The following is a 20,151-nucleotide window of genomic DNA, read 5'->3' on the forward strand; positions in this document are numbered from 1 at the left end:
ACCCCACGACCCTACCTAAGAAAACTGACATATGGAAGACACCTATCCTAATGAGTAGTTTGTTAGTAATAATGAGTTGAACTAGGCCTCAACTGATTGGCAGTGTGTTCCCAGTGTGCCCTGTGATTGGGTGGAAAAGCTGGGTTTGCTTGGGTATAAATTGTATCCGTTTAATAATAAGTCACGTTGAACTCGGGCAGCGCGCAATTTTACGTCGCCTTGACGTAAAATAAACGTTTGACCACGTTATAGTGCTTTTGATCGTTCAGGAAACGAAAGGCTTAGCATGTCGCTTCCTTATCAGTAGGACTATAACTGTTGTTTCATATTCGATTCTTAATGGGTTTATGTGAACGTCAAATGCTTCACAAATATAAAGAAATACACTTCTATTTATAAACGGATTGCGTTTTAAAAATTCCCAACTGACGCTGTCCTAACGATGACATACACTGATTTTATCTTTTTTTCCGATGGTTCTTGAACTACCCAATGTCCTTTAACGTTGCACACTCAAAATGAATGGCGTTTCCGTTTGATCGAGACTTTTTCCGCTCACGAGGTGCTCTTTAAGCTCAACGTTTATTTTTTTCTGCGATATCGAATGTTCTTTAAAGCTGACCAATATCGACCAAATATCCCAAACGTTGCTTGGTCTCAAATGAATCGCCGAGCACATGGTTATGTTATGTGGCTAGTTAGCTAGCTATGTTGCTAGCTAGCTAGCTAGCTACTAGCATTTTCGTTATTGTTGAGTGATCCATGAATGAATTGGATCCAGTACAATTTGAGTTTTTTTCTCCTTACCTAACGGTTAAAGGTATTTTTTGTTTGTTTGTTTTTTCCTCATAATGGACCTTAATTTTTATTCTGAGCTTTCTGACAGTTGTGCTCAAAATGTTGAGCCTGAGTTTTTGGACAGCCAAGCATATGGCGGATACACTGAGGAAAATAAGGTAACCCTACCGCGTTTATTTACGAATTTAAGTCTGGAAAAAAAAACACGAACTTGAATAAATATCAAATATACATGGCAAATTTGTCATTTATTGCCAATCATGTGTTTCAGTTTTCAGAGGGCGCCGATAGCTATTTAACCATAGGTGGCGGTGCTCATCATTTTTTGTCCGCTGAGGTAAGCGACATCAAAGTTGATTGTTTATGTCCTTCTCATATATAATAAAATTGTGCCATGGAAAGCCGCTGGAGCATGTATTTGATATTCCTAATGTACACCTTAAGGCCACGTTACAGGTATACTTTTTGGCCTCACTATTTGAAATCTGGGCAGAAAGGCAAAAACTACTAGCGGGCAACTGGACTTTTCAGTTTGTTTCTTACCCTCTTCTCTTGAATGAACTGATGACTATGAGGGGTTAAACGTCTTCTAACACCCAACTTCTCCCGTTGGCGATCGATTCATTGCCCTGAGAAACGTAAAACCATGGTGAATGATAATATCCACTCTTATACAAGTGGGTATTTTGTTTCTACTAGGAGAGTCAAGGAAGCTATTAGTAAATGAAACATGCTTACTAGTTGAACCTAGTCGTGATATTACTACCAATGGTCACAAGTCTAGCTAACGTCTAGTAAAGACCTGGACTTTAAGCTTGGTATCAAGGACATCAATTAAAAGCTCTAGCGGCTTCCCATAGTGTGCATAGTGTCTGACTGCTAAACATCCTTTTGTTTCCCATATAACAGCAGACTTTCCACACACCAAGCCTCGGAGATGAAGTTTTTGAGATTCCCCCCATCTCACTCGACCCAGACACGTCCCTAGGCATTGCTGAAGCAGTGTCCCACTTTGAGTTGTCAGATGGGTCAGATGGCACCGTGGGAGCTTCAAGTTCCGGTAACCTGGTTAGCAACATGGTGGTGGAAGCTAACGATCCATCTTTTGCATCCCCCTTTGTAAACACTGGCTCCCAAAACCTGGAGCATCTCAACATGGGGACCATGGCTCAAGCAAATGGAGGAGCCCTTCTCAGCTCTTCATCTTTGGTAAGCACTTTGGTAAGCAAATTCATTGGAACAGAAAAAAACTTATTGATAAATTATCTTATAGTAGCTTATTTGCCAAATGTTGTATGACTTAGTTTTATACAAATGCGCACAGCACTGTTTTATGGCTTACAAAAAATATCCAACATGTTTTGTGCTGGTTAAGTGATACTTGGCTGAAAAAAAGATTTCACAAGGGTACATCATTCAAAAAAAAAAGTGTGAAAACCACTTTCCAACTATTGCTTTGCCTGACTGTTCTTTCCTACTTTGTGTTTCATATAATCTAACCCCAGGAGCTGGGTAACAGCAGCGGGTCCCACTTTGACGGCTCGTCCCCAATGACCATTGACGTTCAACTTGCCGACATAACTCATGGTCTTTTAGGAAGCGCTCAGCTCCCCACCATTAACCAGGCGGAGCTGGCCCTGGGTCTAGGAGGAGAATGCATGGGACCTCCTGCGGGGACATCCGACCCGCCGCTGTCAGCGACACCTTCCCCAGCGGACTCCTTACAAGATGAGGACATGGACGATTTCAAGGTGTGGAGCCTTTTACGTGCATAAGTTACTACTATTTTAAAAATTAGAGTTGTCAAAAGTAACTAATTATTTCATTTGTATGGAAGTTTATGGGCTACTCGGATTGTGTATTTGTATTCTGTGATGCTTTCCTAGTGGTCCTGCAACTAAATTGCTCTAATGTTTCCTCTCACAGAGGAGTGTGCTGGTAGACCCCCCCATGCCTCTGCCCTCATCCTCAGTCGTCTCCCAACCAGCTGTCCAGTCTTCCGTCTCCCAGGCAACAGGCAAAAGGGCTGGTGGGACAACAGCCACATCAGCGTCCAAAATAGGCCGGGCCAAGAAAGACCCCAATGAGCCGCAAAAGCCAGTTTCTGCATATGCGCTGTTTTTTCGAGACACTCAGGCTGCCATCAAGGGCCAGAATCCAAACGCTTCTTTTGGAGAGGTGTCGAAGATTGTGGCTTCCATGTGGGACAGCTTGGCCGAGGAGCAGAAACAGGTGTGCACACGCTTGCATATTTGATTTGATTTGTCTGTTTTTAAGTTAAGGGAATGAAGGATATTTGATCAACATTCTTTACTTAGTTTTGTCACAGTTGCCTTGAAAAAATAATATACTGATTACATGCTTTTGAATTAACTTACTTCACTGATCACTTGATTTTAAATTTGACTTAATTGTAGTGCAAGTTACTTAATTTTTACGTTCACCACATGCCCTGTAGAGCCCTGCTTAACAATAAAATGACACAAATGTTTGCCCCTGTACTTAATTGGAAGTGTATTTTTAACAGTGTAACTAACAAAGTGCTTTCCTTGCTTCTTTTCTCAATCATCACGGGCACACCTCTGTGGTGGGGTCGTGCTGGGCTGTTACCGTTGTTACCTCAGAAAAACACTTCATATGTAATGCTTACGGTATTGGTGAGCTCATGAGTTGCTTACCCTTGACACTAGACAAAATGATTTACACCTCGCAAGTAACGCCTCCCGTCTAATGTCTTGTTTTTTTTCTTGGCGCAGTGGTTGATTGGGGTCCACATATCTTTATCATTAAAAAAAGTCATATGATAATGCATGTTTTAACAAATGTGTCAGTTTCTCAAGGAAAATTGCCAGTTTCCCCTTTATCTCTCCAACCATATTTTAAGTAATAGTTTCACATTCTTTGTGGTCATACCACTTTTGATGCTATCACTTAAAAACAATAAATCGAACTTGCATGACAACTGAGGCAGGCAATAAAACAATAACCTGGTAAACCTTCTTGAAATCATTTGTATGAATAATTCTTCTCTTGTGCTATAAGAATTTACACAACAAAAAAAAAAACTGATTGCACTGCTGGAGGTGCACTGTATTAATGTTCTTAACTTACTCTGTGTGTCTTCAAGGTGTATAAGAAAAAGACCGATGCTGCCAAGAAGGAGTATTTAAAAGCTCTGGCAGCTTATCGAGCCAGTCAACTGTCACAGGTAAGATTGCGTTGATTCGGCAAGGGTTAAAGTCCCTAATTTTCCCATTTCCTGTCTCACCTCAGCCCACCAGTCACAGCTCAGCTCCACCTGATATCATTCAAGCTCCTGTAGCGCCCCCCCCTGTTAGTTACCAGGTAGTCCGTCCAGCCAACGTCGAGGAGAACACCATCACCAACATTTGTGCCTCCAACATCATTCTGGATATCCCAGAGAGGGCAACCCGTTCCCGCACGGGCGCAGCCAAAACAGCGGCAACTCCAGCACCAGCAGTAGCTGCCACCACTACCGCTGCCCCAGCCCCAGTCGCAGTTCCACCTCCCCAGACAATCACCAAGATCCTAATTCCCAAACACATGCTTCAGGCAGGAGGCCAGTTTGTCACTCTACTGCCTGGTGGCATCCACACCTTGCAGCCCACCCTCGTAGTGTCGGGCGCCCCTCGCCAGCCGCCACCCCTGCAGCAGATGCAGAATGCACCCCCGCCGCCACCACTCCAACAGATGGCGCCAGCGCCGCCGCGCTTACTCCAGGCCAAGCCTCGGGAGGGAGGAAGTACAGCGGGACCCCCTGTGACCATTACAGCTGCCCCTCCACCTCCGCTTCAGATAAAAATAGTTCCCGCCTCTTTGCAGAGAAAAGACACGCACCCCGTCGTCATCCCCGCCACTGCTACAGTGGCGTCAACGGTGTCCGGATCCACACTTGCGGTAGGAGTGCAGGTGGTGAATCCTGCCGAGTCGGCAGGTCACCACGATGAGGAGGTCGTCTCAGAGGTGCACCCTTCAGAAGAGGTACGTGGTCCTTTTGATGTTGCGTCTATTGCTTTGATTGAGATCTTACGTAAATCGTAAAGTCAAACTCCCCAAAAGTCACACGCATTGAACTTTGAACTCATTAGTGCGCTGACGTTGGAATTTCAAAAGTTTGGAGAAGGTCAATTTAAAAGTTACTGTACATTTGGGGTTCATCATAAAATTTTAACCAAAAGCCCAATATCCTTAACATTTTGCGCATATGTAAGATTGCCCAAATTTTCTTGGTCAACAAATGTGAGTATATGTCATATATTTTAGCTTGCCAGCTTGAGAAGTGCACTACTGAGCTGAGCCAATTTGCACGAGAGCCAATTATAGGCATCGCATTACATGAAGTTTGATTTTCCACCTTGTATTTCAGGATGAGATGGAGGTGAACGAGTCATGCGTGGATGCCGCTGCGCCATGCGTGTGCGTGAGGTCCGGCTGCACAAACCCAGCAGTGGAGAGCGAAGATTGGGACAAAGAATACTGCAGTAATGAGTGTGTGGCCTCTCACTGCAGGTGAGTTTGGGATTCACCAGTAAACTAGAAGCAAAACTTTTATATCCTGTAGTTGTGAACATTATTTGTTTAACATGAAAAAAACCATCTGTTTATCCCCCAGTGACATTTTCAAGGCTTGGTGTTCCATCAGGAACCAGACCATGGGAACCGTGAAATAAACGCCCCTACTCCAGATAATCACCTATCATTGTACTGCAATTTGGACATTGTTACTCTTAAAGGATTATTGAAAGAGACTTGGGGGGGAGGCTTATCAACTCCTTAGTAGGAATCACAGCCTGAAGCCAGATGCCAGGATTTCTTTGAAAACTCCAGTGTTGTTCAAAACATCCTGAAAAGGATTTGTTTATCTTTTGCTCTCAGAATTGTAAGATTGTTGGTCTCAGTAGTTAGAGTGAGTTCTTGTGGCTGGATGTGGTTCCCACAATGTGAATGTGTGCGATTGGTCGTCTGTCTCTCTATGTTCCCTGCGATTAAGTGGCGCTCAGTCTCAGGGCATAGTCTGCCTTTTGCCCATCGTCAACTGGCGCAGGTAGTAAGTGGTCTCGAAAATATCTGAATAGATGAGTTGTTTAGTTATTTTTAGGTAATTTGATTTTGTATGTATAGCAAGAGACAGTCCATTTCTTTTGTGTTCTGTAGTTGGCTGAAAAGGCCCACCTCTGAATAAGAAAGTTATACTGTGCAAGCATTCAGTGCCGAGTTTTGCCAACTCTACACTATTACAAGGAGCACATGTTGCACTATACCTACAGAAACCATTGTTTTTGAAAGCTATTTAATTGAAAGGGAGCTTAGTTCAGCTGTTTGAGCTATAGCCAGTAGTGTCACATAGTTTTGACTTGATATAGCAACGTGGGCATGGGATCGTGGAACAAAATGTCAGAAAGAATTGCCGGCCACATTGAAAAGATGATTAAAGCAGACATGTTTTTTTCTTGCTGCCTTTTAAGGTTTAAATAGTCAGAAAATGTACATTTGTTGTAAAGGCAACCTGAAAATAAAATCTTGACCTCATCCTTGCTCAAGTATACTTTGTGTTTTACAATTACATTGCAGCTCTCTTCAGTCCTTACTTGGTAGAGCACAAACATCCCAGTGTGAGAGAGCTTCAACTTGACGATTAGATTGTGGGTGCAGCTGCACACAGACAGGAACAAATACATTTTCTAAGAAGAAAAACTTGAAGTAGGATGAGCTAACCTTGATCAGTCGAATGCTATCACTTGAAAGAATTAAAAACAAAGCTCAATGGTTTATAGAATGTTAATGCAGCAGACCTTATTTTAATATTTTGACCAAAAACGTAAAAATAAGCAGAAATCTAGAGGATATTCAGCCTGATTTGGATGGATGATCTGTTGTTTGAATTATTGTACTCTCCAGGTTAAGAAACCACGACTAGATTGTTAAAAAATGATTGATGATTGATTTTCCTTTTCAGAGCCCATTGTGAATTCATAAATCCATCCATAAACTACCTAAAATGTGGTTCTCAAACAGTGTATTGTCAGATGTGCACTTACCACACCACTATTATCACTATAATGTACAATATGGTAAGCCCTGACCGACTCGTTGAAAGCACAGGTCCTCGCAGGCCATAATCCTTTGCGTTTTCCATGTTCCTATCCCCAAATCACATCGAAAGGATTAACTCATCAGCAAGATCTGCAGGGGATTGAAAAACATCTTTATTGTTTATTATCACTGTGTTCACACTGTATATACATATAAATTTCTTTGTGGGCCAAATGAAACTCAAAAATACCATAAACCCAACTGCCCAGTGGAAGGAAAAGCCCCTAATCAAAATACTGTACAGTATATGACTTTATTTCAAGAAGTACATTGCAAAAAAGTGCAAAAACAAAAACAGAACGAAATGGTGCTGTAGTGTCTAATTTTGAACACTGAGTGGCAGCCACATAATGATGATATACATGACAGAACAAGTTGTCAACTCACAAAGAAGTCATGATGTCACCATGACCATTGGAAGCGTTGCAATTAGTCTTTGAATACGAAAAGAAAAACCAGACTGATTGTTTATAATACAGATTGTTTATAATACAACAATGACACAAGCCGAATGTCACCAAATGGCGACCCCGCCCATTGTTAATCTTTTCAGTGCGATCGAAGGATTTTACTTGTCCTCAGTGGTAGCACAACGAGTCTAGATACTAATGCTACTGTGAATGCTAGAGAAGTGTTCTAGTTTCTGACACAAGCAATCGGAAAGCATGCAACTGGTCACTTCCGCTTTTAAATTGCAGCGCTCATCAGGGCATTGCTTAGAAAAAATATTACATTTTTGTTTAGTGATTGTAGAAAGCAGACTAATGGCGTCCTATTTGTTGTTGGGTTTTTTTTTATTGACTGAAATAATTTGGAGTTTGAAGCGTAAAATGGCTTGAGTGGTTCCAAGAGACCGACTTTGGCTCCTCAACTAAAACCTCATTCACAAACCACCGACAGGCCCTGACAGGTGTTGTGCTAAAAGGAGTCACGAATAAGAAAATACAAGCACATTGTTAGATGGACATTTTTCACGGCTCGCGTGGAGATTGTGTGTTGCGTAAAAGTTGAACACAAAACACAAGGTGCCAAGCTTGTTTTGGCCGCACTCCACGATTCCTCTTTTCTGTTTTAGAAATTGTGAACTTGTTTTTGTGATTTTTTTTTGTGTGTGTGCAATTTCCTGGCCTCAACCCTGTGTTGCAAAGCTTTCTCACAATTGTTTGACACGAAACGAATTGTTGATGTTGAAAACACAAAAAAAACTTTCGTTCTTTCCCACCTATAGAAACTCGTTCCAAAACAAAAGTCTACATTTTTAAGCTTTTAAACCTATTGTGTAAAAGGTGCAAAACATATGGAAATAACTTACTGAATATATGTTATAGTGCTGTTATTTAAGTTAATATTTCTAAAAGCAAGCAATCTGGCCATATAATGAGTTTGTGAAATTATGTGTAGGTTTTTTAATGAGAATATTTTACCCATCAAGTCTGGCGAACCCTAGCGATCAAATTTGGTACTGCAATTGGCACTACTGCATCGTCAATCCTTATGCTCGTTGGTTTCTCAAGACAATTCAAATTATTAAAATATAGCATGTTAGCTGCAAGGTAACAAGGTTAGTCTGCAAGGTAACAAGGTTAGTCTGCAAGGTATTAATTTACCAACAAATAGTCCCGAAAACAGCAAAGCAATTGTCTGAACAGAGTTCTAGGTCACTAGCTGATGTTAACCATAAAAGTAGCTGAGCTCAATGACTACGCGCCTCTACCCAGGTTTTCATACGAGGTCAAAAGCAGTGGGGTATAGTAAGCATACATTATATGCAGGGGTGCACACAATTGGTACACAGGAAAATCATGCATAATGTCGCGTGCGTAAGAGTATAACATTTTGTTGTTCACCTGGTTTTCTTTGAACAATGTCTTTGTTTAGGGCTGGCTTTTATTTTGTGGGATTTCACTCCTTTGAATGAAGAATGTTCTCTTGTCCCTTACACTCGCTTACAACCACCAGACTGCTGTTTAACACTTGTGTCCTTGAAGCTTCAAAAAGAAACCCCCAAAAGACAATTTGTTTTCTATACTATTTTACTCATCTCGCCTAAGTAAAAATAAAATTCAAAACCAAACAATACCTACTTCTTTCATCCATAACAACTGAGTCTGAGCAGATTTTTCTTTTTTTGGAAAAGTGTCTCTTAGACGTGCCCTGGCTTAAAGCATACCCAAATCTTTACCGCTAATGTCCTCAGCTGGCTGTCAAAAAAAAAAAAAAAAAAAGTGTTTTATTCAGTGAATGAATAACAATGAAACACAAAGTCAGTAGTTTTTTAATCTTAACTCTCTAGGATGGAAAGAACACCCTTACATTCTGTAATCATGACATACTATAACTATAGTACAAAACGGAGAAAAAAAAATAGTAAGAAGTAACAAACAGTAAAATAAAAGCCATTTCAAGTATCAAGACATAACTTCTCAGCCAAACAGGCTTTCACTTGTCATAATGACTAAAAACACTGGTTATCAAAACAAAGAACACAAAGGGCCTCTAAAGTACAACAACAAATTTACATAATAGAAAAAAAAACAAACAAAAAAAACATTAACATGCACCTGAATTATTTTTCAATACAAAAGCTGAAACTGGCAAATACAAAAATACTCACTGTGATTGTCACAACATCACACTTTTAGTAAACCACAATATTAGAAAAGTTCTCTTAGAGTGATGTAAGATTCAATAAATGTTGAAGAGTTTGGTCAGTGACAAGAAGTTGCCAAAGATAAAGGTCCGGATTTGTTTTCCCGCTCATCTGCAACCATGTCATCATATCAAGACATGACCAAAAACAAACAAAAAAAGTGTTCAATAGCTCAATAAGCAGAAACAGGACATCAGTGTTAGAAAAACAAAACCTTGCTATATTTTAATGGAACCTTCAAAGGTTTTGCATTCTGAGGTAGAGAATGATATGGGCATTCTTAAATAGCCCCATTAAAGCAATTTCTGTAAAATGTTCTCTGTGCAGAACATTACTGCGTTAAACTTCACATCTACATTTTCACCTTTCATATAGTTTCATCAAGACTGCAGAATTTCAAAGTTGGAAACTTTTGAGCTAATAATGGAAATGAAGATGAACCAGTTTTGAGAAAAAAAAAAAGTTCCATATGGCCCCGCCAATCCAAACATGGCACTCTAATGTTACGTTTGCAGAAAATGAATTCAACAACAAAATCGCCACATTTTTATGCGTGGCCATTCCGCTACTTGCTGTCGACTGAAAAAGACATCACACTTGCTCATGGCAAACGGAATCATGGTTACGTTTGTGAACACCCCCCCACCTCCCCCCAAAGTGAGTTGACGTAATTTGAAGTGATAAAATGGCCGCCCCGAGATGGCTAAAAATGTGGATTTTGCCATTAACTCATTTTCCACGTAAGCAATATTAATCAATGTAATTAGTGGACATTGAACATCATATTGTCAAGAATTGTTTGGACCTGACTTCTTTCGATATGTTCTAAGCTCGGCCAACGTTGTATCAGCTACACGCCAGCGATGGTCCGGAATGAAGTCAGAAACAACCTACACGAGTTGAGTTTGTGCCTGTCCAGATTCCCCAGGATCCGGAACATCTTTCCACACAAGTTGCATTGGTACGGCTTCTCCCCGGTGTGAAATCTCAGGTGCGTTTTCAGATTTACCCGCAGGCGGAAGCTTTTCCCGCAATGCGTGCATTTGTGCGGCCTCTCCCCCGTGTGGAATCTCATGTGGCGGCGAAGGCTCTTCCTGAGCGCGAATGTCTTGGTGCACTTGGAGCACGGGTACGGCTTTTCACCCGTGTGGAAACGCTCGTGGCGGCGGAGGATTTTGCGCCGCTTGAACGTTTTCCCGCAGATGCCGCACACGTAGCCGTCGCGAGAGTGGCTTATGACTTTCTGGAGTCGCCAAACGCCCTTTTCGCCTGGTGCGAAGCAGCAGAGGCGATGGCCCGTGTGCACGCCTTGGTGGCGCCGCAAATCTTTCGGCACGGGCCGCTTCGTTTTACTGCCGCCACCGCTTTTCTGAAATTTCGCCTCTACTTCTGCCGCAGTCATCACGTTGACGAGTTGCACCACGCAGGGATTGTTCAGCTTCTTGTCCGGCGAACTGCCATCCAGTTTCATCTGGAGATGGATTTTGGTCTCCTTTTGCGCAGGCACGGGTTCCCAAAGGCCGACCGGCACTGTAGTAACGGCTCCATCGCTAATGGACGGGCTGTAGGCCCTCCCCTCGGCCGTGCTCGCGCAGGCTTGGTGAGGCTCTACCTTAACAGGCGTCTTGGAGCTGTACGGCTGCGGAGCGGGAGACTCGGGCCTCAGGGTTAGCGGACAGCTAACAGAGACTTCATCGCCTGGGTGGGGTTGTACCACATGAGGACTTTTCTTAGCTGGTGGGCTTTCCCTTTGCCTACATTTTTGATCTGCAAAAATGAAAAGGAAAAGTAGATGATGTGAGCTATGTGATCTACTCAAGCACTGAACTTATTTACGTGTCAAAAACATAAATGTGTGCTCACGTTACTCAAACAAACTTCCGTTTTGTGTAATTTTAATAGCTTCAGGTGATGACAAATATTTCATCGTTATTTCTGAGGCTTATTTCAGAGGGTTGATGAGAAACTCCTGAAATATGCCATCCACGGTAGCATCCACAAAGACAAATTCCTTACCATCCAAAGTAGCGTCTGTCTGTGGTCCACTGTCTTTTTCAAGGATGTTGAACTCTGCCTCATTCACACTTTCTGTCTGGTTCAAGAAACAAAACAATATGATTGCCTGATAGCTTGTAGTCCAAAATCAAAGCATAAATTGGACAAAGTGAAGATGAGCATTTGTAGCCCATTTTTTCACTCACTCAAACTAAAAGTTTATGTTGTGAGGGAAGAGTTACTTCAGTTTTGTTTCTATCTAGGGAAGGTGTCAGGCAACCAAACAGTACTACTGTCCTGTTCTCTTTGAATTGGAATTGGGATGTGGTAGCTGTTGTCTTGTTAAACCAGTTCGTCCAAAATAATGGGGAGGGCCCCTCTGGGAGGGCGCACAAAATGGATGTACGATATAGATAGATGTACAAGATGGTCTCTTGCCTGGTTGGGATATATGAGCATCCCGAATTCTATGGCTCTAGAATCGCTCCCGATTCTCCTCAAACTTTCACTTCTCCTCCACGGGCTATTATTTTACCTTGAATTGTGGCTCATCGCCAGCAAAAGGAGAATCCTGCACCTCATGTTCCTTTCCGCACGCTATGGAACAATCGCCATCTACAAAAGGGCAAGAAGGGTCACGTTCCTTTGCATTGAAAGACAACGCATGGGTCGTCAGATAAATGTAGAAAATGCTATCTGCTATTCAAGATTAATACTATGAGTAGTAAAAGTGCATGCAAGGGTCTACGGCTGTTTTTAGCAGTCCTAGTACCGCAGAGCAGCAAAACTTGGCCCAAAAGCTTCGGTCGCTGCAGGCTAACCGTGGAGCAAAAAGTCGCAGGATTTCAGGAAGCAACATACACGAAAGCTGGAGCTGTGGCTGGATGTCCTCGTCCACCTGAACGCCGATGCTGCGCGTTCTCTCAGCAGACGACAAACTTTCCAGGGACTCGCTTCCCTTGAAGTCGTCGGCGTGGCCCACTTCAACGGTTGCAACGGAAGCTGCATACGTGCTCTCGAACAGTTTGCTCAACTCCGCCGCGGCCACTTTGACGAGCGCAAACAGCACAGACTCCACCTGTGCGTGGATGTTTACGATGTCCGCCGACATTTTGTCCTTCGTGACTGACACCGTAGGAAGGCTTAAACAACAATTCACGAAAATGTAAACCCTGCCTAACAAAACAGCAACACTCACATGGCTCGCACCGACTACCAAGTGTAGTGTACGCGCATGTGCGCAAACACGGACGTGAGATAGAAGGGACTGGACACAACTAGTCACAGGAAGTGACGTCGCAGAAAATATGTTGCGTTTTGATATCAAACTGCTCACATTGCATTTATTTCTTTTGTTTTGGCAAGTCATAAGACAATTTTAGGACCTATTTAAATGTAAATAAATACCATTAAACTGTTTTAATGATATATTTTATTATTATTATTATTATTATTATTATTATTATTATTATTATTATTATTATCATTATTATTATTATTATTATTATTATTATTATTATTATTATTATTACTAGATGGGCAATGATTATTGATTAATCACTATTAAATTGACAATTAAACATTTGTAGTTATTTTCGAAAATAATTTCCTCATTTTAATTTGAAATTGTCAAAAATATTTTAATTTTAGCTTCTCAACAGACTGTTGCCCGATCTGTGTTCTCCGCCAATAAAACAGACAGATAATCTTTGTGTTGTGGCAACATAAAACATTTGTTTTTAGTTTGGAAAATAACAATCAAAATGTTTGCCTATTTTCTGACATGTTATTAACCAAACAAATGATGGAATTATAATATATTCGATGCGATCATAATTAATTTTTTCATTTCAAATGATCCATCTGCCTTTTTTCAATTAATTGGATGTAAATTTAAACATGTTTAGTTTGATTAACTTAATGACAAAAAAAGTCAACAGAACAATTATTGAACATTTAAACTATATTATTATCAATAATAGCTAAAACAACAATAATAATAATAATGTGGGATCAGTTGGTAAACAAAGTGTACAAACACAGTCATTGGTGTTTCTGTCCAAATCTGTCATTTATTTAAGACTTCACAGTAAGTATTTTCTCGTTACAAAAATAAAATATGGCTGTTGTTATACTTCATTGTCGTAGAAAACATCTATTCGATGTACAGTGTTACAATGATTTGGCAGAGTATGCTGGTGATACATAAACACCCATCTGTAAAAAGTTGCTAGCACCTTTGGATTTGACTTGACGCGTTTGCACCGGGGAAAATAAGGAAAACAGTGACCATATCTGAAATATGATCCAGTACAATATTGCAACCCTCCATTACTTAATAAAACACCAACCTTAATCATATCAAAGTACTAGCAGTACTATTCAAAGATTTGATTTTTTTGTTCACCGAAGAATTGTGCATGACAGTAGATTGGGGAGTAACAATGGAATTTAGTTAGGATGACAAAGAGATGAGATGAAAAAGATGGATAAGATGTACTCGCTGTTCATATCAGCACTTTGAACTGCATTGGTCAAATTTAGATACGATATGTCCCAATTTATTCATCGTCATCGTCATCATCATCGTCGTCATCATCGTCGTCATCATCATCGTCGTCGTCGTCGTCATCATCATCGTCATCGTCATCATCATCGTCGTCGTCATCGTCATCATCATCGTCATCATCGTCATCATCATCATCATCATCGTCATCATCATCATCATCATCGTCATCATCATCAGGATCAATTTCTCCTGACAGAACATCCTCAATCCAGTCCTCCAGTTCCTCCGCAGATGGCATGTCGTCGCCATCGTCCATGTCCATCCACACGCTGTCAGCCTAGTGAAGAGCATCATGTGCATAAATTAGAAAACCTCCCTCAACTATCATACCTGTTGTTTCTTGACACACACTTACATCATCAGCTTCCACAACACCGATCTGTGGGGAGGACAGGTCGATTCCGAAAATCTTCTCCCAGTGAGGCACAAGCTGCAAAGAAAGAAGGGGATGCTTCATTCAATTTCAAAAACAGTTTTGATGTTTGAGATCACAGAGGGAGAACTTCAGTTTATCCCAGCTGAATTGAGGTAAAAGATGGAATATACCCTGAACTGGTCGCAAGTTTCAGGGGGCGCTTTGAGAGACAATGGATCCTCAATTATAGGACATATCATTTGAATCGAGTAAAACTGATCGTACCAGGGGGAAGTCATCAGGATCGATCCAGACAATACTGAGGTGAGGATGTTCTGTGTTGTCCTCTGCAACTTCCTTCAGGATCTCCAAGAATTCAAAGCCATCTAAAGAGTAAAGAAGCACACAAAGGAAGTCAACCTTGCATTGTACATGTCTTTTGAAATTATTTGTTGTTGTTGTTTTTTTTTTCATGAAATTCAAATGAAGGTTAACGTTCTCCTACCTGGATCGGACTCCTCAGCGAAAGCAATGATGTGTTCGCCATCAACATGGTCATCCTTTGGAAAGAATATTACCATTGCATATTAGAAGAAAAAAACTATCAAGGTTGGTAGATTAGGTATCTGGGACAAATGTTGAGAGCAAGCACTTGAGCTAGGCTGCTATTTTGCTGATAATAGCGATAAAAGAGCGAGGAAAAGGTTGCTACAGAACTTTACAAGTTCAAATCAAATCAATTGAATTGTGTTTATTTGATTTACTTATTTATGTATTTATTCTAAGACAGGAATGTTCTTACCCAGATTTCATACATGTTGTGGGGTTGCAGCTTCCTTAGAGTTGGCCTTCAAAAGCACAAAAAAAACAAAACCACATTTCAATTTTTTGTTGTTGTGGAAAAATCTACTTTAGAAACTAGATTCACCTGTCATTTTCTTCAATGAATTTCACCAGCTCTTCCTCAGTATATGGTTTTCCTGGGATCACAACTGGATCATCCATGAAGGGTTCATAGAAGTCAACCTCATTAAGCTTGAGGTCCAAAGCCTTGGCAACCTGTTGCCAACAGATCAAACATGAGATACAGGTACACAATGACATGCCATAACTAAATAAAAAGAGCAAATGCATGTTGTTGGGTTTTTTTCCTGTATGATAAAAAGATTGGGTCTTAAAATTAAGGGTTTTATTTTGGGAGACACTCACACGTTGGCTCAGAATAAAAACAGCCGGAGCTTCATTTTGTGCTAGGGAAATTCCAGTTTCCCATGCTTGGGAATTTGTCACTGTGCTGCGCCATCGTAGGCGTTCACGCAGCTACTGGGGGTTTTCTATCAGGTGCACTTGATAATTTGCTTGCTAAAAAATCAGCTATCCTTGTGGCACAGCTAGTGTAGCATGATTTTAGTGGATTTGATCAAGGCTCAGGCAGATGGCCTCTGAATTCTATAGAAAGGTGTAGTAATCATTTTGAGTAGTTATTATACATTTGTCGTAATAATATATATTTGCAGCATAAATGAGTGTTTCAGATACAAGTTTGTGTTTGTGGCTACAAGAGGGCGACTCGACTGCAGAGTGCGAACAGCTGATAAGGAGACATTGACGACGGAGCCCCTGGGAGGTGACGTCAGGACCCCTGGGCTCACATGCACTACCAGAAAATGTGAAGCTTGATAAAGGACTCTTGCTAATATTAACACATAAACAAGTATACTGTGTGCCAATTTTACATGTAATCAGATGCCTCTGTATCATATAAATTGGGGGGTGTTAGAAGTAGCGTTGGAGAACGAATGTGCAGTGATCCCACTCGAGAAGAACAGAAACTGAGTGCCTTTTCTCTCTTTATCGCCTAATTATTATAAATGTCTATTTGGTGAACCTGACAAAAGGTGTGCAGAATGTCATTGTATTTCATTCATAAGTATGGCAATAAATTGCATAAAACCCTCTGAATCAATTTAAAAATCAGCTCGGTAAAATTATAATCATGATGCTTTCATTCCATTCCAGTGGATGGAAACACGCCGGGTGTGTTCTTCAGTAACGCCCTTTTGTAACTAAGTTCGTCTACATAAACTCCAAAAGAAAAATAAACTCCCCTATACGCACAGCTAAACCGTGGGTTGTGCTCGACTTGCGCTGTGCATGCAAAATGCAGTTAATCAAAACCTATTTTCTACATCTAATTTGTTTTTTTTACACCCTTTGACATGGGTAATCGTTTGTTTTGTAATGGTTTGACCCACCTTGGCATTGAATGTTGCATAGAACTTCATATGTGGGTGGAACTCTTCGGCAGCATCAGCAAAAGCCTCAAAATCTGAAATTCGACACACAAGCAATCAGGCTCCTGATATCAAATAAATGAAGTACAAATATGCATTGTTGCTTTCCACATCATTTTCCATCCTCATTGCAAAGCCGTCAAAAATAGCTGACACAAACGGAGTCTGATCTTGAGCGGGAAAACAAACAAGCACATCTTAGATTTTCATGCCATCACAGTGCAGATTCTTACGTTCTGACTTGTGACTCTTAAAGTAGCCCACCAATTTGATGTCCTCTTCGATGTTCTCAAAGCCCTTCAGTTCCCTATTGTTGTCAATAATTTCCACTGGATCTTCAAGCAGCTGTGAAGGAAACGTGAGATCGTGGAGAAAAGAGAAAAGAGGCAACCAATGTAAGAAACCGTCTTGAAAGAGAAACAGTAGACTTTTTCCCTCCTAGAAATTGGGAGCTATTAACTGGGAGTTTATATCCTCACGAACATCAAAGATGAACTCCACAAGAGTGTCCGCCGCAAGCTCGCCATCGTATTCGATGACCTCGTCATCCGTGAAGATGAAGATGCTGTCAGATTCTTCAAGGCCTGGGAGGTAAGAACCGAATGAGAAAGTTGAAATGTGGTCAAACTTTGCCTTTCTGTCATAAATTCATTGCATTTCCTTATAGCAATTGAGCATAAATGAACTGTTATAGTATTTACCCAGTTTCTTTGCTAAAGCCTTGTCAATCTTTGCATCAATGAGACCAACACCAATGTCTTCCTCATCAAATTCCTCTAGGACCTGGGCTGCAAGCTACAAAACAAACTCACAATGTAGTCAGTGCAATTTATGAACTGAACAGAATCAGAGAACTAAGGTGTGAGTGAAACTGAGAGTTTTCTCTCTTTTTTTAGCGTCTTTTTAACAGTTTTCTCTACTAGTTGGTGCATGACCATAAAAGCCTTCTTTATATATCTGTATGCTGCTTATGCACTTTCTAAATCTGTATGAAACTTGAACCTCATGACTGACAGTTGCTTTCACCAATGGAAGCGTCACATTCACCGGGGGGGCTGTACTGAGGAAGTGGATCGAGGGGCTGTCTCAATTTGTTCGCGCAGCACAAACGTATTAACGCGTGACATAAAAATAAATGAGCTTCGGTACAACTTATTTTGAAACCGTGAATAAAATAAAATAATAAATGCTAAATGAGCTTTATGCAAATAAAGAAATGCTCAATGGGCTTTATGCTTGATAACGTTAATTTACAAAAAATCTGAAATGGAAAGTTCTTGTTTTGAACATCCGTTGTCCTTGATGTGACTGCATTTCTTGAGGTCTAATTTGAAACTATGCCATAGGTGACCTTCACGTCCACATAATGATAAGATTTCAACTTCATGCCCTGGTAATAAGATCACTTCCTCTATTGAATGCTGCAGTGACCATCGGGAATTGATTTACTGAAATCCAAACAGGAAGTTAATATAAATCTGTGTTAGGTGACTATTTTCAACCATGCAAAGCCTTGTTTGTTTTTGTTTTTTTTTTACTTTTTAAAAAAAAGGTACACTGTAATAAGCGCTTAATTGCCTGTTTTCCATCACAAGCAACACAAACTCAATGAGCAATGACTTTCGTGGACACTCACAATGCAATGTTGATGTTTAAATCCTCAGAGATAACTAAAATGTTAAGTCTTTACCATTACCTGTTACTAATTATAACTTCTTATCAGATAAATGTGAATATAAATACATTAATACTTAGAAACACAAACCTTCAGGGTACTCAACTACCACAAAAACAGCTCGGGATAAATATATCTACAGAGCTACACCATCTTCAGGGACTATTTTGGTGAGTTGGCAGTGATGTTCAGTGCTCCGAGATCCGCTGACAAGTACAGTATTGCAAGTGTCAATCACAGCAAACAGAGCTGAGCTGGCACAACCGGAGCCAGAAGCTCCAGTGCTGGCTTTTAGCCTCGAGTTGCGACGCCCCATACAGAGACAGCCCGGAGGAAGCGATATGCCGAAGGAGTGCAGCTTCTACCTTTTTGGCTGGAATTTAATGTTTTCATCTTCATGATTGCATTACCTCTATTTTAGTTGAAGGGATATATTCAAATTTATACATGTATATGTTTAAACAGTTTTTGAATGATAATTGAGCACGGTTCTAAAAGTTAAAATACTCTTGAAGCCCTCACATCAGGATTGACAAAATCATTTGCGAGTGTTAAAATTACCCATTTGCACGACTGTCATCCCACAATGTTGTTTCGGATTAAAAGTACTGTGACATTTATGCAACAGATATTCAAAAAGAAATATATATCCCCCCTTTGGTATCATTTGATATGTGCGCGGTGTACGCTAGGACTTTAAGCAGTGATGATTTCATGCTTATCTCTAAGGAATGTGGCGAAGCATCTGAGTGCGCTGTTGACAGACAGCCCTCAGTATGATACAAAGAGTGATGGAGCTGCTTCAGCGCACGCACATTTGAAACTAGACATGCCCAAGTGGTCACAGCTCAGCTGTCTGCTTTAGGTGGACGACATTGTTAACGCGTCACTGGCTTGTGATACATGCTCAAGATGTCAACTAGCAGCATTACTTAGAAGCTATTTCCCACCTTGTAATATCCCTTTTCCAAGATAATATCATCCAGGTGCCTGATTTGAAGTGCTATATACTTATTTCAACAATATTTGAACGGCCATCGTCTTAATATGATGTCACTATTTAAGAAACTCCTGATATTGTGCAACAGGAGTTCCCATCATTTCTAACTCAACTTACCTCAAGGGATAACTCCTCTATCTCAAATTGTTTCTGGGCGACGCGGCTGGATCCGGGATGGTCATGGTAGTACACCACCATGACATCATACTTCTTCATCACAGACTTATAATTCTTGAGGTGGAGGTCGTGGACTCTGTCCCTGCCGTCATATTCGGGGAAATCCAAGCTGTCCTTGCCCAGTGTGAGCCCCGCAATGGACAGCAAAACTGCCACTAGCACCCAGGTCCACTTCATGGCTCCTCTCTGGAGTGGATCAAATGCAATCGCAGTTTCAGAATGTACACAAAAACTTTGGAGTAAGTATGAGGTACCCTTTCCAGTCCGCGTCACCCAGAAGAGAGCAAGACCAACTCCTACATCCACCTTAATAAAAACCCCACACGGGCTACTGGCATTGGGGCACAGGGTGTAAGGGGGGCTGAGCTAAGTTGGTGTTAGTGTGTGTCTATGTGGGGTAAGATGAGGCGGGGGCCTGCGTGGTTGCTGGGGAGACGGCTTTGTGTGGAGGCGTATGTTTCATACTTGTCAAATTTGGTTCAGGGGTTTAACGAAGGCTGGGATGAGGGCGAAGGCAAATCGTG

General features: G+C 41.0%; 3 protein-coding genes across 4 annotated transcripts; 1 reads left to right on the forward strand and 2 right to left on the reverse strand.

Moving 5' to 3' along the window:
- Window positions 1–309: 309 nt before the first annotated feature.
- Window positions 310–6,348, forward strand: tox4a (TOX high mobility group box family member 4 a). Of its 2 annotated transcripts, none has more exons than XM_088430383.1 (9): window positions 310–956; window positions 1,070–1,135; window positions 1,708–2,019; window positions 2,304–2,549; window positions 2,725–3,030; window positions 3,926–4,006; window positions 4,072–4,800; window positions 5,186–5,328; window positions 5,432–6,348. In XM_088430383.1, the coding sequence occupies exons 1-9, from the start codon at window positions 852–854 to the stop codon at window positions 5,487–5,489; spliced, it is 2,046 nt and encodes a 681-aa protein (XP_088286509.1). In that variant the 5' UTR covers window positions 310–851; the 3' UTR covers window positions 5,490–6,348. The 2 variants fall into 2 exon arrangements, with proteins under 2 accessions (XP_088286509.1, XP_088286510.1); XM_088430384.1 differs by having other exon boundaries at window positions 311–956; window positions 1,708–2,007.
- Window positions 6,349–9,171: 2,823 nt separating this feature from the next.
- Window positions 9,172–12,801, reverse strand: LOC148414905 (uncharacterized). The gene is made up of 4 exons (XM_088428660.1): window positions 12,419–12,801; window positions 12,093–12,172; window positions 11,579–11,654; window positions 9,172–11,329 (listed from the first exon to the last, which is right to left on the reverse strand). The coding sequence occupies exons 1-4, from the start codon at window positions 12,666–12,668 to the stop codon at window positions 10,413–10,415; spliced, it is 1,323 nt and encodes a 440-aa protein (XP_088284786.1). The 5' UTR covers window positions 12,669–12,801; the 3' UTR covers window positions 9,172–10,412.
- An 883-nt stretch (window positions 12,802–13,684) lies between these two features.
- On the reverse strand, window positions 13,685–19,921 carry casq1a (calsequestrin 1a). The gene is made up of 11 exons (XM_088429378.1): window positions 19,568–19,921; window positions 17,477–17,570; window positions 17,259–17,359; window positions 17,009–17,120; window positions 16,737–16,810; window positions 15,410–15,540; window positions 15,284–15,329; window positions 14,987–15,041; window positions 14,767–14,867; window positions 14,482–14,556; window positions 13,685–14,403 (listed from the first exon to the last, which is right to left on the reverse strand). Exons 1-11 carry the CDS (start codon window positions 19,802–19,804, stop codon window positions 14,119–14,121), a joined length of 1,311 nt encoding a protein of 436 aa, XP_088285504.1. The 5' UTR covers window positions 19,805–19,921; the 3' UTR covers window positions 13,685–14,118.
- Window positions 19,922–20,151: the final 230 nt, after the last annotated feature.

This window comes from Hippichthys cyanospilos, chromosome 12 (genome assembly GCF_059441005.1).
Source record: "Hippichthys cyanospilos isolate Australia breed blue-spotted pipefish chromosome 12, RoL_Hcya_1.0, whole genome shotgun sequence".
Lineage (NCBI taxonomy): Eukaryota > Metazoa > Chordata > Actinopteri > Syngnathiformes > Syngnathidae > Hippichthys > Hippichthys cyanospilos.

What these genes read in the sequence shown, in the direction of transcription:
- tox4a (XM_088430383.1), top strand. Translation starts at nt 852, where the DNA reads ATGGACCTTAATTTTTATTCTGAGCTTTCTGACAGTTGTGCTCAAAAT. An exon ending in AGGACATGGACGATTTCAAG is followed by an intron (nt 2,550 to 2,724) that starts GTGTGGAGCCTT and finishes TTCCTCTCACAG; the next exon opens with AGGAGTGTGCTGGTAGACCC. An exon ending in TGGCCGAGGAGCAGAAACAG is followed by an intron (nt 3,031 to 3,925) that starts GTGTGCACACGC and finishes TGTGTCTTCAAG; the next exon opens with GTGTATAAGAAAAAGACCGA.
- LOC148414905 (XM_088428660.1), bottom strand. Translation starts at nt 12,668, where the DNA reads ATGTCGGCGGACATCGTAAACATCCACGCACAGGTGGAGTCTGTGCTG. An exon ending in GCGATGAGCCACAATTCAAG is followed by an intron (nt 11,655 to 12,092) that starts GTAAAATAATAG and finishes TTCTTGAACCAG; the next exon opens with ACAGAAAGTGTGAATGAGGC. An exon ending in GACAGACGCTACTTTGGATG is followed by an intron (nt 11,330 to 11,578) that starts GTAAGGAATTTG and finishes TCATTTTTGCAG; the next exon opens with ATCAAAAATGTAGGCAAAGG.
- casq1a (XM_088429378.1), bottom strand. Translation starts at nt 19,804, where the DNA reads ATGAAGTGGACCTGGGTGCTAGTGGCAGTTTTGCTGTCCATTGCGGGG. An exon ending in TTGTGGAGTTCATCTTTGAT is followed by an intron (nt 17,121 to 17,258) that starts GTTCGTGAGGAT and finishes TTTCCTTCACAG; the next exon opens with CTGCTTGAAGATCCAGTGGA. An exon ending in TAAGAGTCACAAGTCAGAAC is followed by an intron (nt 16,811 to 17,008) that starts GTAAGAATCTGC and finishes GTCGAATTTCAG; the next exon opens with ATTTTGAGGCTTTTGCTGAT.